The sequence below is a fragment of the Thunnus maccoyii genome, chromosome 12, assembly GCF_910596095.1.
Source record: "Thunnus maccoyii chromosome 12, fThuMac1.1, whole genome shotgun sequence".
In the NCBI taxonomy this organism is placed as follows: Eukaryota; Metazoa; Chordata; class Actinopteri; order Scombriformes; family Scombridae; genus Thunnus; species Thunnus maccoyii.
Window position 1 is genome coordinate 22,047,856 of NC_056544.1, and position 17,671 is coordinate 22,065,526.

The following is a 17,671-nucleotide window of genomic DNA, read 5'->3' on the forward strand; positions in this document are numbered from 1 at the left end:
TTTACTGATTCATTTACTACTGCTTGTTGAAAAAAAATAAGTTGCTATTTGTTATCTTGAAGGAGAAAAGCTTAAATTTGATGGGAACTTTTTATCTTGCAGGTAATGTGTGTACATTGAAAGTTGGGCCACAATTGTTCAATTTCAGCCTGTAATACACTGTCAGAGGTTGTATCTGGTTGCACCAAAATAGTAAAATAAGTAAGCAAGGAAAGATCCATCTACTTTACTCAGTATCGTCTTTCTTTGAGCTGTAATGAAACATATAACTGTTGTAATGATAATGAGTCAAATGTGGAGGTATCCTCTCTGCTCCATCTGGCAATATCTCCAGTGCAAACTTCCCAGGCCTGTATCCCTACAACATTGACTGTTCCTGGCTAATTGTGGTGGCAGAGGGCTCATCTGTCCTCCTCACTTTTTACCACTTTGAGCTGGAGTACCATGCCAACTGTGCTTACGATTTCATCAAGATCCACAATGGCATATCTGAGGATGAGGGGAACCTCCTTGGCACGTTTTGTGGTGACATCTTATGGGGTTCAGTGTTGGCTACAGAAAAAGTAACTCATCATATTTTACACAATGTACAAGAGATCAGGTGCAACGGAGTGGATTCTTTCTGGCCAGGTGTCAACACAATAATAACTAATTTTCAATAAAGATTTTTATGAAAAGGAAGTGGCTATTGGTCCGTGTCAATAATCTGTTTGTTGTTGGTGCATGCCCGGTGTGCCTCCAACATAGGAGATGACCCCTCCCATCTCCTTCTCTCCTCCAGAGCATCCATGCCAGGTCTGCCAGACTATGTGTAACAGTGACAGTAATCACCAATCACCGAACTGAACTGAACCCATCAAACAAAGCTCAACATGCACACACATATGTTGGACTGCACCAGCCACTTTCTTTGGGATTGATTTTGCACTATTTTGGACTATATTTTTGGACCATATTCTTTATTCTGTGTCCTGCAATCACTGTGTATATTTCCTAAATTACTGTATTTATTATCATCCCTACATGGCCCTTGTAAATTGGAAACACCACAAACATGTTCAGCACAGTATGCTGGATTGCACTCAAACATATTCAGCAGTACCGACACAAGACATGACTATATATGGCTGACCAGTGTACATCTGTTTTTAGTGATTGTATATGTGTTTCTTTTCAGTGACTTTTAGTGGTGTCTCATCTGTCATATATGTTGCACTGTGGAAAACGATATTTTGCTGCCATGTATGCCGAGTGTGTACTACGGAAGTGACCATAAAGAACTTAAAATTGAACACTTCTGCAATGCAAAACACTGACACTGACAGAAACTTGGTAGAGCAGAGCTCATCACCCATCTCACACTATCCCTACTACGAATAATGTGAACGTCCTTGAGTGGTCTAGCCAAAGCCCAGACTTGAATCCAATTGAAACTCTGCAGCATAACTTTTAGGCAGCTGCTCACAGACTTTCCCCATTTGACCTTGTCAAGCATAAACCATTTGGTTAAACAGCTGAAAACAGCTAGCCTGTCTCTGTCCGAAGGTAACAAAATCCACCTACCAGCACCTGTAATATGGAGGACCACAGGTGTTATGAAAATTGTTATCAAGCTTACTAATTAACATGTTATATCTTGTTTAATTCATACAAAAACCTCATTGTTTAAAAAATAAACTATTTCTTGGCTGGGTGCAGTGACTCCAGGCAGTCAAACAGTGTGATTTCACAAACACAATACAACATGTTAATTAGTGATCTTTAGAGGTGCCAGTAATACCTTTGGTCAGAGCCAGGCTGGCTGTTTCCTGTTTTTATTCTTCTTTATGCTAAACTAAGCAAGCTGGCTGCAGGATCCAGCTTCATATTTAATGGACACATGTGGAAATAGTATGAATCTTCTCATCTAAGTCTTGGCAAGAAAAGCAAATATTTCCCAAAATTTCTAACTTCCTTTAAATTGTTCAGGAGGTATGTTGTTTTGTCAGAGACTTAAATTGCATAAACTCTTACTTTTTTAAGACTCACTTGTATCAAATAGTGGATGGAGCATCTGATTTTTTTTTTTTGCTCAGTGATATAACTTTGCAAACAATGCAGCCAAGCTACAAAGTGAGCAATTAGCGCTTGCTCCAGCACACAATCTCAGCATGAATGCCAACCTGGTTAATGAGTGAGCAGGAGCATACAGCACAGCAGCATTGTCTTCAGCAGCATTTTGTTTTCTGTCCGTGATGTCTCATGTGCTGCTCCAGATGTAGCTTCATTAAATCATTATGTTGGAGGGAGGAAACAATGGCCTGGTCTGTGTTTAATCACTCAGGGAGCTCCATCTCTTTCCCTCTCTTGGTCTCTTCTGTTATTTCTACAGAGAGCTTGTTGTTTACCTTACTGCGGTAGGAAAGGCACTGTTTGTGTTTTAACGTTTCGCCTATGAGTTATTGATCCGGAAGTTCAAATCTGTCAATATATTTCCAACTTTACAGAAGTGTGTAGCATAACAAACTGTAGTTTTCCTGTCAATGACACGTTCACAACTTATGGGGAAGGCAAAATGTTGCCACACTGGTGACTTCAGGTAAGCAGAAGGATTTTCCATTTCTGTTGTTTCTCCATCATCTCTGACTCCAGCAGTGGCCATGGTGTCTCGTAAAGTAATGCAGCTGCAGATTACTTGTAAGCTACACTGTGTCATCTTTGAAATGTTGTTTTTTGTTTTGTTTTTTTTCTCTGGACAATCACCGATCCTGCTTTTGATTTCAAAAGTCAAAATTGAACACCCATTTCGATCGATTTTCGATTTAGAATCAAAATTGTGACATCCCTAGTAATTTGTAACTTCTGTTTTGAAAAGTAAAAAAATAAGTTGCTTAACATCTACATCAATGGTTATATACCATTAAGATTATTCTCTGTTCACTGGATTCAGCAGATGGGAACCATCTGCAGAATTGTCATCCAATCAGGATACTCCCCACCTGCAAGAGTGAGTCATTGTTTGAAATCTCTACCCTGCACCTCCCCTCCCTGTGCCCAGGAGGGTAGAGCTAATTAGCTACAACCAGTGACTTCCTACCCTGTTGGAACAGGAGAGGCTATTGGTGGCCTCTGATCTGGCACATTAGCCAATCAGCCACCGGCTGGCACTCACCTCATCCAGGTCCATCTCGTCTGGATTCTTTCACCGGCGCGTTGACTGGGACACCGGCACCACCACGATGTAGTACCACCTGCCAAGAAAAATAAAGCCTGTGTTAAGACTGAGTAACTGAAGCACATACACGCTGATCAAAGTGGGCCAAGCACATTAATAACACACTGAAAACATTTAGAAAGACATATTTCACTGTGAGGCTTGCTGGGCTGAATTCAAAACTTGAGTGCTATACAAGCGGGTCCAACCAAGGTCGAACACCAGTAGATTGGCACTGCATTCTCCAATTAATGGCTAATCACTAAGAACATCTGCCATGTAGATTGGAACAAACACTGTTCCAGTGAGAGGAGCCCTCAGCTAATAGAGATCCCCATAGGAATCCTTAGGTTAATAAGACCAGCTATGTTACTACTTGTGTGTGTGTGCTTTTACTGCTATCGTAATAAAAACCAAAGTAGAGGGAACAGAAAGACATAAGAAAGACATTTAGTTTGGGGTCAAACTAAGGAGTTAGGTAATAAATGGAGGAACACACTTGTGAGTACACAATGTACAAACATCTGTGTCTGTGTTTATTTATGTACTGGCTCTTTCTTGCTGTCTCTCTCGTTTTCTCCCCCAGTCTGTCTTCTCTCAGCTCAGTTTTTCACCCACTGCGACTGTGATTCAACAGTCAGTCAAGCCTCAAAGTGGGAGAAGACATGTATAACAAGATCTCCCCCCCCCCCACACCCCCCCCACACACACACACACACACACACACACACACACACACACACACACACACACACACACACACACACACACACACACCTCCACTTTCCAATCCCCAATCACCAGCACTCTTTGCCTGTCAATCTGTGCCAGAGCTTGGCCAGCCCTGACAGCCCTGTAATCTTTTTACCAATCAACCGTGTGCACTCCCCCTACTCAAATGTGTCTGTATGTATGTGTGTGTGTGAGCTGTGTGTGTGTTTGTGTGTATCTCAAGGAAAGGCTTTACTCGTCAGGGTCAGGCACAATTCTGCAATTCTGAGTCAAAAGATAAAACAGCTTGACCAGATGTTAAAAGCCGCAATTATCATCAGCTACTGTGTAAGTTGACCAAAAGTTGCAGTTTTAAGTTTTAAAATCAGTTTAGTATTAATCAGATACAAGCATGCCAATTGTGCTGCTGTTGCTATTGGAAATGTTGAGTTTTCAGAGCTGCAGATGAATTAGCAGATGAATTGACTGCTGTTTAGGGGCCACTGCCACAAACAAGCCCTAAAATGCATACATTTGAAGTATAAATTCCTGTGTTCAACTCTCATCTTCATTTACTTACAGTATTGCTTTAAATATTTTTGTTTTTTGTAGTTTTCATTCATTTGATCTTTCCATAAAGAGAGACTGTAAACGTACTCATTATTCCTGTAAACGGTGAAATCCTATTACCAGTGCCGCTATGCTAGCTCTGTGACATCAAAGCTCATTGATGCAGAACACAACTGCTGGCGTTAACCAGCAACTGGCTCTACAGTTCTTCTACTGCAGAGGAGTTCACTGATGGGTGGCCTGGTTGACAAGGGGCAGGAGCGATGACACTGGTGACACTCATGAGGGAAAGTGAAGGGGGGTGGGTGGGGACTGAGGAAGTACAATGGGTAAGGGTGGTGATGGCAAGCAATTTTATTTGAACACTAGAATATTTGCATTTTCTGAAGAAAATGCATGTGAGAGCTGCAAGCTGTTAGCTGTTGCTCCAGCAGCAATTCTTTTAAAAATCTTGTGGCACCACCTACAGATGAAATTGTATCAAATGCTACAGACTTGTTCAGTATCCCCATCTGTACAAACTGAATTTGGTTACCATGGAATATTACATTTAAGAAATATGGCAGTTCATAAGTAGTATGGTGGTGTTTCACTAATGACCACAAGGTGGGGCTATTGGTGCCATGCGTCAATATGTCATGCAAATTCTCATGGAGAACTTGTGTACCAAGTGTCATTTGATTAAAGACAACAGAATTGTAGAAATGTCATGTTATAATTTTATATTAGCACCCTCTGTGAGTAGAATCTTATCAAATGTTACACACTTACGCAGTTTGGCTGTATGTACAACATTCCCAATGCAATCCAATTTAGCATTGAAGAGTTATGGCTCGTTAAAAGGGCATCAGGCCACGCCTTCAAAAGATTGATAACCAATTACAGACACACAACGTGATACCCAAATATGAGCTTTTAAATTTTGTTCCAGGTCATCTAAATATGGTGTGTAGCAACTTTGGTGAAGATTAGATGAAATATGTGCCAAAAGAAGCAAAAAATATGTTTACCAAAAAATCCAAAATGGCGGAAATTTTTTCCAGGCGCAAATGGGCATGGCCTTCATCGTCAAATCAGTTTCATCCACAGGAACACACTGCAAAAATTGTTTTGCCATGCCTAACAGTTCGTGAGTTGTTAGCCAAAACGTAAAACACACAATAACTGACCACATGGTGGTGCTATTTGGTACCATGTTTTAATATAATATATGAAAATTTTGCCCAGGTTTAGAGAAATCTATTTCTGAGTTTCCTGTTGTCTCTTGAATACAATGGAGGTGAATGGAATTTTGTTGGTTTTGCACATTAAAACGGCAATATGACTTTTCAATCTGTGAAGCTTATGTTAGCTGAAGCAGTTATATATAATATTACTAAACCATAAATCCAGGGAGGACCTCAACAAGAAGTAATTGCATCAATTTGTCTGATTTTCTGAATAAGCTTAGGATTGTACTTAGTGAATACCATGTATACCACAAAAATGTGTGTAGAATTTAATTTAGAAATGGACATCCCAATCACAATGTTGGTGAGAAAAATCACAATTAGATATTTTTCTCAAACTATTCAGTCATACAGGCAGATATCTCTAAACTTGAGCAAATAACAGAAAATCAAACAATGGGAGAAAGCCTCACACACTGCTGATTCATTGTACACTGGAGAAACGGTGTTCATCATCCTCCACTGACTGTTGACATATGAATAGACAAAACACCCAACTTCTCCGCCCTCCTCCCTGTGGATGGGTCTTTATCACCAGTTTACTCAAGCATGAGCTAGGCCTCTTATGGTCCCAGTTGCGACACATGGTGCATCAAAAACTGCTGCCTCATGCCCTCCTGACGTAGTGGGGCACTAAACAGCTGCTACTTAACTCCATGGATAACAGTTTGAGACATGCCTAATTGCTTAATTTGTTTACCGTCAACTCCACTCAGAATGTCAACAGAACAGCAAACACATCAAGGTTAGCAAGAGTTCCTATCTCATCTTTGGTGTAATGGCTTTCTATCGCAACTGTTTTTGCTTTCTGCTTAAATCCATGGGAGAATTATAAATGATCCCCCATTTATATTTCAAATGCCAACGCAAGCTGAAAACACATCATTGCTGAGCATCGTTTGTGGAAACAGAGTCGTATAATTTGCAGGCAGGTGAATGCAAATTACTTGTTTGCACAAGCTTGCATGCTGAAATGCACACACAACACAAAAACGCATGAGTGGTCAAACAAAATGAACCTGGAAAAGTAGTGCTGAATGAAGGCAAACTTGTGCAGAAAATGTATAGAACCACAGACAGTGGCTAATGCCTTCAAACTCAATCATGTCATTTTCTGTCAACTTTTATGGATGCGTATATGAAAAACATGAGCCTAGAGGTTGCTGTGAGTACATAGTGATGGAGCAGGCTTTGTGGTACAGAGTTGCCCACTCAGGTTCAGGCCACTTTCCCAACAGAAATATGGTTGGAATAAGGGTCGATAACATCACACTGTTAACATGGCCTCTGGTTTAAATTTAGCAGGGAAATGAGGGCGCTGTGTGGGATCCTGCTTGAAAAGAAAAGAGGCACTTAAACCACCAACGCATAGGCAAGCTCTCCTAGCTCTCCTCCAAGTGTTACAGCTAACCCTGAGAGAGGGTGAAGAAGAGAGAAAGGGCCAGAGACAGAGAGAGAAAGAGAGACAAAGAGAAGGGGAGAGGTGATAGCGATTTTGACAGAATCTGCAATCCAATCAGTCGGTTTAGATATGTGATTGAAGTCTATGGTGAGGTTGTGGTATGTTGTGAGAGAGCCCTGGAAACTCTGGATTTTTCTTTTCTTCCTGGCAGGCTTACTCTGCATCTAATGCAGGTGAAAGGTTGGATATGGAACTGATTTCACAACACATTAGAAAAATTCTTAAGAGAAACACTATGGGCTGTGCCATTCATCACCAACTACAGGTGTGTGTTTGAGGGATTTGCATGAGTCTAGAATAAGTCATGAACTTTTTTCAGCCAGCTGGAACACCTACTACAAGGTTGATATAAACAATGTGCATGTTTCTTCATGTTATCTGCGTTGTTTTTTTCCACTTGTTGTTGGGGGTACATAAATGGAAAGATGCGTGAGTAAAGGAGGGATTGTTCTAAAACCAGTTAGGCAAACATGGACAAGGAAGTGTCAGCGGACTGTGTGGTCTATAACAACGTCTGGTCTTTGCAGGTTGGCTACTTAGCGCTGCTCATAGAAAACAATCTGTTGAGATGATTCAATCAAGGGTAACCAACCTGCACACAAGGCTCTGGTAATTACTCAACCGGCTTCTCAGGCAGGTGCAAAAAGAGGCCACAAAAAGAAGGGAGGGTAGTTGGAGGGGAGGTGAAGAGGAAAACAAAGGAGGAGAGGGGAAACTCAGGTTTCTGCCAGAAAGGGGCCAGCAAGTTTGAGAGGTGTCCTGGACACCAAACTGGAACATGAGAGCTATCCTGAGCGCCAAATAGCAGTGTTTCTTTGTGTTTATTGTGTGAACCTGGCACAAATGAGGCATGGTGGGGAGTATTGTTTGCACAAGTAGGATCAAGTTCAGTTCAGTTTTCATAATGCAAAACAAAGTCCCGCAGAACGCGTCGACATGAAGAAAACACTTCCAGGAAGACAAGCAGCCATCATGTTTTCCTTTTCTTCCAGACCAAACGATGCTGTCCTGGCTGTCAAGCACTCTAGTACACAGTCAGATAACAATGAACTGTCAGCAGCAGCTGCCAGAAACTACTGCTGTAAAACAAAGGTGTTGGACTGTGTTTGGGAGTTGAGGGCAGACTATTTGGCCAGGTGTAGAGACGTTGCCAGGTGACATCAGCCAAGGCCTCTCTTATACACTCTTATTCTGAGCTCTGTCTGACCAAAATGAATTTAATGTTAATTTCATACGTAGAAACGGCTGCAGAGTCCCATGTAAGATGGGCCAGTTGGGTGGCTTGACAACCACACAAAAATGACTCATTATGTATTTAACACAGAATGCCCTATTACAGAGTTCAGATCCACAAGCTTCTACTACTACTGCTCATACTACTTGTACCACTTAGGATGTATAGTAGCACATCTGTCATGTCACTTTTATTAGTTTATTGACCTTTCAGCATTATTAGAGGTTCATGATGACATTTGTCATTAAAAACAATTATTTTGCTGTTATAATGAAACATCAATATATGTAGACCAAAAAAATTCAAATAGACTAAAAATTTTACATAGACTAAAATTTAAAATGTGCAATTATATTATCTCATATATCAAAAATCTGCAATCAAAAATCCGTCATTTAGGAGTCTGCACGTATAGGGGATTGGTGATCTCTTGTCACTCCAAGATGACAATGTTTCCTCCACTGTAATGATAAGTCTGAAGACAGTGGGATATTTGCTAAAACAAATGAACTGCCTGGGAACTGAACCAGCAACCTGCTGGCCTCCCTAAATGCTGCTGCAAAGCATTTATCAGCAAACGCTGCTAAGAGACACATGCAAGGCTGTTCGGATTGTTTTAAGTGTTCCTGCAGCCACGGAGTACTTGTTAAAATTAGATGTTTTTGTTGGAGGCTATCAAATGTGCAAGTGAATGCGTGTTTGCGCAAATGTTACACCCAGCAAACAATCAGAAGGAGGCTCTTAAATTGGTCTCTCCCCTCCCAGAGAGCGGGAAAAAGTGAGAGTGGGGTTTTTTTGTTTTAAGATATTCATGAATCTCTGAATCCCTCTCAAGGATTACAATCTCTCATCCATCTCATGGTGTCGCACAGCTTTGGGTGATTTGAAGCCGCCTGCATTCATGTGCAAAGCTTGGCTTCAGGAAAATAACTCTAATTTATAAACATGGTAACAAGGTAGCACATGCATATTACTTCTAAAAATCCAAGAGAGGTGCATTGATTGCACTAAGCCCGATCCTGATGTAACACATAGAATATTTAATAGCTAATACTGTAGAATTAGAATGGATATTGTTACAAGAGCTAATCCAAAGCTAAGCAGGGTACCAATTTAGACAAAAAGAAAATTCCATGTGTGTCACCTGGCATGGGGGAAATTAAGTGTGAATTCAGAGAATAGAGGAGCAATGGAGAATGAATGTAATGGGAAATGAACATAAGAGGCAGCTACAGACAGTGAAAGAGAGACAGAGGAAAAACTGGACACGAGTAAGGTCTCATCCAGTACCTGTGCCTCTGGCAAAGCCACATCCATGATGTTAGGTTGGCCTCGAGGTTCACTGTTTTCGAGCTGGGAGAAGATTACTTGGTATTCTCAGATTTGGCTGTGCTGTTTCCCCTGCAGGGGTGGCTTCCAGGTGACCCGAATGGCTGTCAAGTTTATGGATTCAACCTCCAACTTCCTGTGATGTGCTCCCGGCACTGGTATCCAGAAGAGGGAGGAAGGGAGGGAAGGCAAACAAGAGCAATGAGTTAGGAAAAAAGAGAAGAGCGATAGAATGGAGAGGGGGAGTTCTGCTCCATTTCTATTCCACAGAACAGAAGAAAGAAAACTGGAGGACATTTAAACAGTGAAAGAGGAGGAAAGTGGTGCAGATAGTGAGCCCAGGGTGATGAGCCTTAACCTGCCATAGATGAAAAGTTTTAAAGTTATAGAGAAAAAGCTGGAAGGAGGAAAAAAGAGAAGGTGAACCCCTCTCCTACCACTACCACCTCATTAACTCGTAATTGATCAACAGGACACAGAGAAATGTGCAGTAGTAGTAGTAATTGAAGAAAATAGTGACAGTCAACCCTAGACAACAGAGATGTGAAGAGTCTGAGAACACTCTGCTTCAGGGGAGGTGTCAATCTACCATCCTCTTTGGTTCTCATCCTCACTGGGGCACTCTCAGGGCCTGGGCCCACGTCAGTGTGTGCCCTCACCCACACCTGATACTCAGTCCACTTCTCCAGGCCCTCCAGCACATAGCTGGTGGCGTCTGCACTGATGCCCGTCACCTCATGCCGCTCCGTGTCCTCTCCAGCCAGGGCCTGGTAGCTGACTGTGTAGCGCACAATGGCGCCGTGGCGACTAGCGTCGGGCGGTGCCACCCAACTCACCCTGAGGCTGGTGGAGCTGAGGCTGACCAGATGTACCTCCTGAGGGGGGACAGACAGGGCTACAGGGGAAGGGAAGCTCAACCACATAAATGCGGGCAACGATCAAGAAAACAACACAACACAAGCAGACATAAGGCAAAACCATGGAAGCTTTTGTACAGTGGTTGATATTTTTTAGGTTTCTGTCTACAGTATGCAACAAAATCTAGCTCCATATTTTTTTGTATTTTTTCAAAGGAAATAAAAACTGTAAAGTGGCAGTAGCTTTTTTGATGAAAAAATAGTCCATTGAAATACAGTACTAGACTACAGCTTTTACATACTTGACATCAATGTCCAGCCAGGCTATCCCATGTTTTGGCTTTGTCCTCTTCCTTGTACTAAACCTTGGTCTCAAAGTCTATTCTTGAGTTACTTTCTGAGCTGGTGAGATACATACATAATTTGCACAAATACTGTAGGTGACAAATTTAATGATATTTTATTGCAGGCTTGAATATACTGAATATATATACTGAATACAAAAAGCTTCCATACAAAACAGGATGCTACCTCCGGACTGAGAGATTGGCTGCAAAAACACATTACCAGACTACTGTTGAAGCTGTGTTTGGTGCTGCATTTATGCGAGAGACCATGAAGCAGGGTGGGGTGAACAGAATATAAAATTTGCCAAAATTTCACAAGGCAATGTTTTCAAAGCATCTGATGTAAAGACAACACCTCACTGGCCCTGTGAATTGAAATGTACACTGACTTCAAGTAAAACACAATATGTACCATCATCTTTTTTTTTTATTTATTTTTTGTGCAAGATAAGTGATTAACATGAAGACATATATGACACAGTACAAGACAAGAGGGAGAACAAGAACCAAACAAACAAACCAAACCAAAAAACAGATTTGCTCTTGAGATGCACGTACAAGTAATTCAGGAAAATTTGTGGCATTGATCAATTTTCTCTTACTTAGAAATTTTCTCTTAGACACAAACAAAATTTACAAGTGGTCCAGACCTGTCATACATGAATAGATCATCTCTGCCTTTCTTCACATGGGAGAAACACATGTTTGACTTACAATAATAATGTCCTAATCTGAATTCATTTCGAATTAAAATATGATACCAAAATTAACAAAAAATAAATATTAACTAAGACAAACTTAATACAAAATTAATATTCAGTTTATCATATTATCATCACCATGGCTGCCAATTTACTGAAAGATTCTTTACATATTATGATTTGCATAGGTATATTTTGGCGCAACTCCAACAGCTGCCTCTGTGTCCTTCTGCAGGTCTCTGTCCAGTATCATCTTCTATTGCACCAGAAAGAGTAACATCACCTGCAGACTATAATATTCTCTCCTCCAATATCTCTGTCACTGTCACATCCCTTGACTGCCTCCTGTCATGGGCCGCTTTGCTTTTGAGAGACCTGACTTTTTGGGAACTTTCCTGTGAATGAAACTTGCTCACAAATGGAGTGGAACACTGAACCTTATATGGCAAGATATTAAGATATTCTTATTGTAATACGCATGTGTATAGATGTGTGTGTCATATCTGCCAACACTCCTGATTTTTGACGGAGTCTCCCAATTTTTAACCCTTTCTCCCACTGTACTCCCGATTGGTAATTTCTTCCAAAAATCTCATGATTTTTTTTTTTTTTTTGGATTTGATTTATTGATTGGGACAGTGTGCAGTTTTAAACATAAACGATGCACTGCACCGGAGTTAGCTTGAAGCTAATTTGCATCTGTAGTCCCCCACAATCAAAACATACAACAGCACAACAACAAACAGTACAAAGCAAAAAAAAACAAAAAAACGCACAGAACACACCATACAAAATACAAAGCTACACACAACAGCACATCATGTACACCCACAATGTCAATAAAAAATTAATAATGTTAACTAGGCTCAGTGGTCACACAGCTGATTGGTCTTCAGTAGATTTTTTAATTTGGCCTTGAATGTATTGATAGAACTACAGTTCTTCATATCATCGGGTAGGGCCTTTCACTGAGTTGTGGCTTTCACAGAGAAAGCTGACTGCCCAAATGCAGTGCGACAAAATATTTTGGAGGATCTCATAGCGATACAAACCAAATGGGTGTTTCTCAGCTTCTGCATGGGATATGTGTCGTGGCAACTTAACCAATGTGCTGTGGTTGTGTAAAAAGTACCGGCGGTGGATGGGACACTGTGGGCAAAGCAGTTGAAAATGTTGCTTTTCTACATGTTTATGCTTATTGAACATGTGGTTTGATTAAGTACTTACTGGCTTTTTACTCGTGATGGTTTTGTTGCACTTACAGTAACGAACACAGTTGTCGTTAACTCGAGTAAAACATTAAAAAAAAAAAACCTCTCGTATTTTGAAGCGTAAATTTTGGCAGGTTTGGTGTGTGTTTGTGTGAGTGGGTAGGTGTTGTGTGTGTAAGGACATAGAGGGGAGGGAGAACAAAGAGAAAAAAAAAGCACAGCTACAATGCTCTTGGACGGCATCTCTGGTTGGGCCCCAAGGACAAAGAGGCGCCAGGGTGGGTCCGGAACGGTTCAGATCTGGTCACCTGGGTCAGGGCAGAATTTTATTTATTTTATTTTTCCCCTCCTTTTTCTCATTTCTCTTTGTTTCAGTTTGTTTGCTTGTGTTTTCCTTTTATTCTTTTTATTCTTCCTTGCTTTCTTTGTTCTCTCCTCCTTTATGCTGCCCCAGGCCTGTAGGAGTTTGCTGGCCTGTTGCAGGTCAGATCACCTTTAGAACAACCCACAGGAGAGTTCTGTTCAATTGGGTCTCTACACATAACATGAGCCCCCTGCGTGAGGTGGTACAAGCTTGGTACCACCACAGTAAAAATTCAGCAGTCAGCTGGCATAGAGTGACATTTTAAGTGCTGGCATTGTAAAAGCACATAATGATATGAGGCAATAACAATAATAACACAGCACAGCTCACAAATGTGGTAACAAGACACATTAAATGTACCTTTGACGCTGAACACTGGTTGTTGATTCAACTCTGCTGGACCACTAGTTGTAAATTGGAGGAAAACTTCTTTCTTTTTGGAACAAGTTGCTCTCAAATGTGGCTGTATTGTCTACTTTCTATGCACGTAGGAAGGAGAGACAACAGTTTTGGCTTTAGGGTTGAAGATTCTCAGTCTCAAATCACTACAACAAATACTATTGAGTCCTATAGCTCAAGACATGGAAAGACTTGTGTGACTCTTTCTGATTAAATGTCATATGTCCGTCTAATTCTGAACATTCCAGATCCATGTGACCTTCAACCCAGCGGGCTCCTATGCTGTGGATGAGAGTTGTTGCCAGGTAATGTGTGCCCTCCATAAGGGCTTGAAAGCAGATAGAGCAGAGAAAGGTGAAACCTTATTGCCCCTACTGGTGGCGCTGTGGCACTTCATTAGAGTGCTGCATCAGAGATTTCATCATACAAAAGCTGCAAGTCTCAGTCTAAAAAGTAAAATATTATCAGCAGCAGCTCGTGCGCATTTATGATCAATTATCCTTAATATTCCTTATAAACATAAACATATCCTTAGAAAACCAGTAATATACAGTGGGGTCCAATAGTGTGAGACCACACTGAAAATCTCAAATATTTTCACGTAAAACTGGAAATAATCAGAATTTTTGAAAACAAGAGGTAATTACATGTAAAATGATGGAGAAATATTTAAGATTCTGAACTATTTCTGGGCAAATTTGTGGCTTTGACAACTTAACTCCTTTGTACAAAAGGTTAGATTTCCTTGACTTGTATCCCTTCCATTGAAGCATTCAGATGACAGTCAGGTGGATTTGATCTACTCACCAGATGCTCATTCAAGTAACTCAACTTGCAGCCAGTGTTCACCTGTTAACTGTGTAACTATGGTTTTAAAATATAAATATAAATAAATATGGTTTCTATTCAAACATATCCAATTATTTTCATTTATTGAAGTGTCACAATTAAGGAAGGCTGTGTTAAGTTGAGTTAAATTGACTTTTTTGTGTTGTTTTTACATAAGTTTACAATTGGGCTTCCAAAAATGTACTTTGGCCACCAATTTAGGGACTTGGTGGCCCATGGGGCCAGTACTTAAAAATATTAGCGTCTATCCCTGTTAACACTCATTGAAAAAGAGCCTGCAAACAGCAACCCTAATTTTTTTTTATCTTTCAGTATCCACAAAAAACACAGGCCAAAGTATGGGGGCAACAAATATGTACAAGAATTTTTGGAGGCCATTTGAAAGTTGTTTATTCTGTTTCATAACATTTAATTATCTGAATCTGTGGATGACTCAAATCAGGCCAGCATAACAATTGGCATGAACAGAATAAGCTCTCACCTTTGACTGTGACCTGGGCTGTGGCTTCCATAACGCCCAGGGAGGAGATGGCCAGGCAAGTGTAGTTAGCCGATTCACGGATGTTGGTGACCTCCAGCACGTTGCGTCCCATTGGCATCTCATCCTCCTCGGTCAGATCCTCCGAGCCCATCATCCACTTGATGTAAGGCATCGGCGAGCCCACCGCAACACATGTCAGGTTGACACTGCCACCTAGCATCACCTCTTGGTCGGTGGGTAGAATGTCAAATCTGGGTGGGACTCTTCGCACTACCAGGATGAAGAGGAGCAGGAGAAAGAAGTGAATAGTTCGGATATGTAAAGAGAATATGATAGTTTTGTTGGGTTTTTTTAGATCTGATGAATGGTATTGCCCCATACAACACCAGAAGTTTAAAGCTAATGCAGAAAAGCTACCAGAATGGAGGGCTGATCACTTTTGCCCAAATTTGCAGGCGAGCACACAATAACAGAAGTTTAACCGACTTCACTACATTTAACACCTGAGCTGAGAGCGTCAGAGCTCGGAGCAGAAATACAGTCACTCTGCATCGCTGCTGTCCTCTGCTTCCATCATTTCGCACCGATTTGTTTTGAAAGAGTAATAGCCAATGGGGAAACTCCAACACAGTCAGCCAACCAATGGTGAAACTTCATTACTCACTCTTTCACTCAGGCACTCAATCACTCAGGGACATCCGCAGTTATAGGGCGGGCCCCGCTGTTGCAGTCCAGCCAAAAATCAATTCAAACAGTAAGGTTTTAAAAGATTTACATCAAGCATAACATTTGCTCTCTGAGGTTCACGGTCATAGGGCTGATTTTTACATGCAAAGACTGGACAGGCCAAGTAGTGTTACCAGCCTGGGAACAGGACGAGGACGACATTCTCAAGCAAAGCATGCACAGGAGCTGAGGAAAGATATGGGAAAGGATCACAAAATTGAATACGCTGGGGGAAGAAGATAAAGGAGGCACTTGGTCCAATTTTCTCACATGAACGACTGAACATCTGATTTTCAGTATGACTAATGCACACCAGACCTTCCTTTGAGTATTTTGAGAAAGTGTGGGTATTCTACTTATGTTGGTGGCCACCTGTGTCTTCTCACACAACTGTAACAGTCTCCAAATGCAGCTATTTTTCACAACATATGCTTAAGAAAAAGAGAAACCTGCAAGAAGCGGGCCTAATGTAAGACCATTAAGCTCAAATTATCTGTTATTCTTTCATGATTCCAAAGACTAAACAGTGCTAAGAGCAGTCAGTCAATGGGGCCTGTGTATACTGAACATTTAATGTTGTGAATAATTCATGGCGTGCGGTTAAGTTTGGAGAGGTGCTGTGGAACAAAATGACTAGAGGGCAATTTTAATAATAATTGTTATCGATTCCTGCAAAGCCTCTCTCCTGTTGAGAGCGGCTTGGAGAGACGGGCTCCGGGACTCTATCAAAACCACAAAATAAGCCCTGTCTCCACTCTGCCTGCCTGCTTGCTGGATATCTATAAATTTAACTGCCTTGAAAAAGTGCCCAAGGATAGCAGAACCTGTTCAGTCAATCAATATTTGAGCAAACTGGCACAGAGTCAGCAGGCTCCCAGGCTTCCTGGCAGCAGCACTGGGCTACCATGATGGCTGATCATCCCCCCTGTCAGCACACTGCCAGCTCATTCTTAAATATTCTATAGGTCAGCCTTTTAAGTGACGGTGATGGTACAAGTAAAGAAACCATTTCCAAAACATTAGTTCTAGTCTTTGACAATGACAATGTCATTATTCATTCACTTTAAAACAGAGGCTAAGACTGTAAAACTGTGTTTGGATCAAGGGCCAGAAGTCATAAAATCCATTACTTGCATATATTTCTTAATGATTAGTTGTTATACAATAATGTCAGTAAAAGCAGATCAGATCCTTTTTTCAAAAGTGTTTAACTTTCTCAAAAAATCATGTAACTTTCTATGAGCTTTTTTTCCTGCAGGGCCTCCTGCTGCAATATTCCATGTAGAAGGAGGGTTATCTGTCTTCTCATTAGGCTAACGTATGCCTATCACATCCTTCAGTCTCTAGGGTGCCCATGGCGGTAAAACAGACATAATCCCCTGAGAACAGCTTTGTCAGTTCTGATACCCATGTCCCTCAGCAGGGGGGCAGGGGTGTTGTTGCCTGAATACCTGACAAATCCGGTTGCCACCTGAATACCGAAGTAATCTATCACACATCTCTGATGGGCCTCCAGAGGCGGATGGAAAGTGTGAAAGCAGCTTTAGTTTCTGGTGGATGTGGTTGACAGTGACAATATGGGTGCGGTTGGGAGGAATGCATGGCTACATAACAAAACAGAGATATAATAATGACTTAAGCAAACTGCACGGGGGCAGAGGTGTTTTGGCAAGGCTAAACGAAACATGAGTGGTATTGGAGGTCATGCAAGAACTATTCAGAGATTCATGCAAACAAGGAGACAACATTACACATTTACACTATGGTAGATTAGGGAGAGTGATTATTAATTACTATTTTTGTTTTTCAGGGAAGGGATATCAGTGTGTTTATCACGAGATCTGAAAGGGAAAGTGAGCTGATCCAAACGTAAAATCTGTACCAAATTGAGAGGGAGGTCAATTAAGAGTGAAAATGACCAACCTTCCTCTCGCTCTGTTTTGCAGATGAAGTGATTTGATGGAGGTGAGTGATGGAATTAAGAGATACAAAGTGGAGAGGAAGACAA

The 17,671-nt window shown here is 41.2% G+C and overlaps 1 protein-coding gene across 5 annotated transcripts in view; it reads right to left on the minus strand.

Annotated features, from left to right (window-relative positions):
• Positions 1-12,583: 12,583 nt before the first annotated feature.
• LOC121908493 (receptor-type tyrosine-protein phosphatase F-like) overlaps positions 12,584-17,671 on the minus strand; it is a 32,240-nt gene continuing 27,152 nt past the window's right edge. For 4 of the 5 annotated variants that reach the window (XM_042428552.1, XM_042428553.1, XM_042428555.1 and 1 more), the window contains 2 exons: positions 14,938-15,207; positions 13,214-13,687 (listed from right to left, as the gene is read on the minus strand). In XM_042428552.1, coding sequence (XP_042284486.1) covers positions 13,662-13,687; positions 14,938-15,207 — 296 coding nt within the window. In that variant the 3' untranslated portion in view covers positions 13,214-13,661. Of the gene's footprint in view, positions 13,153-13,213; positions 13,688-14,937; positions 15,208-17,671 lie in introns of those variants that run through there. The other variant, XM_042428556.1, reaches the window with a different exon arrangement.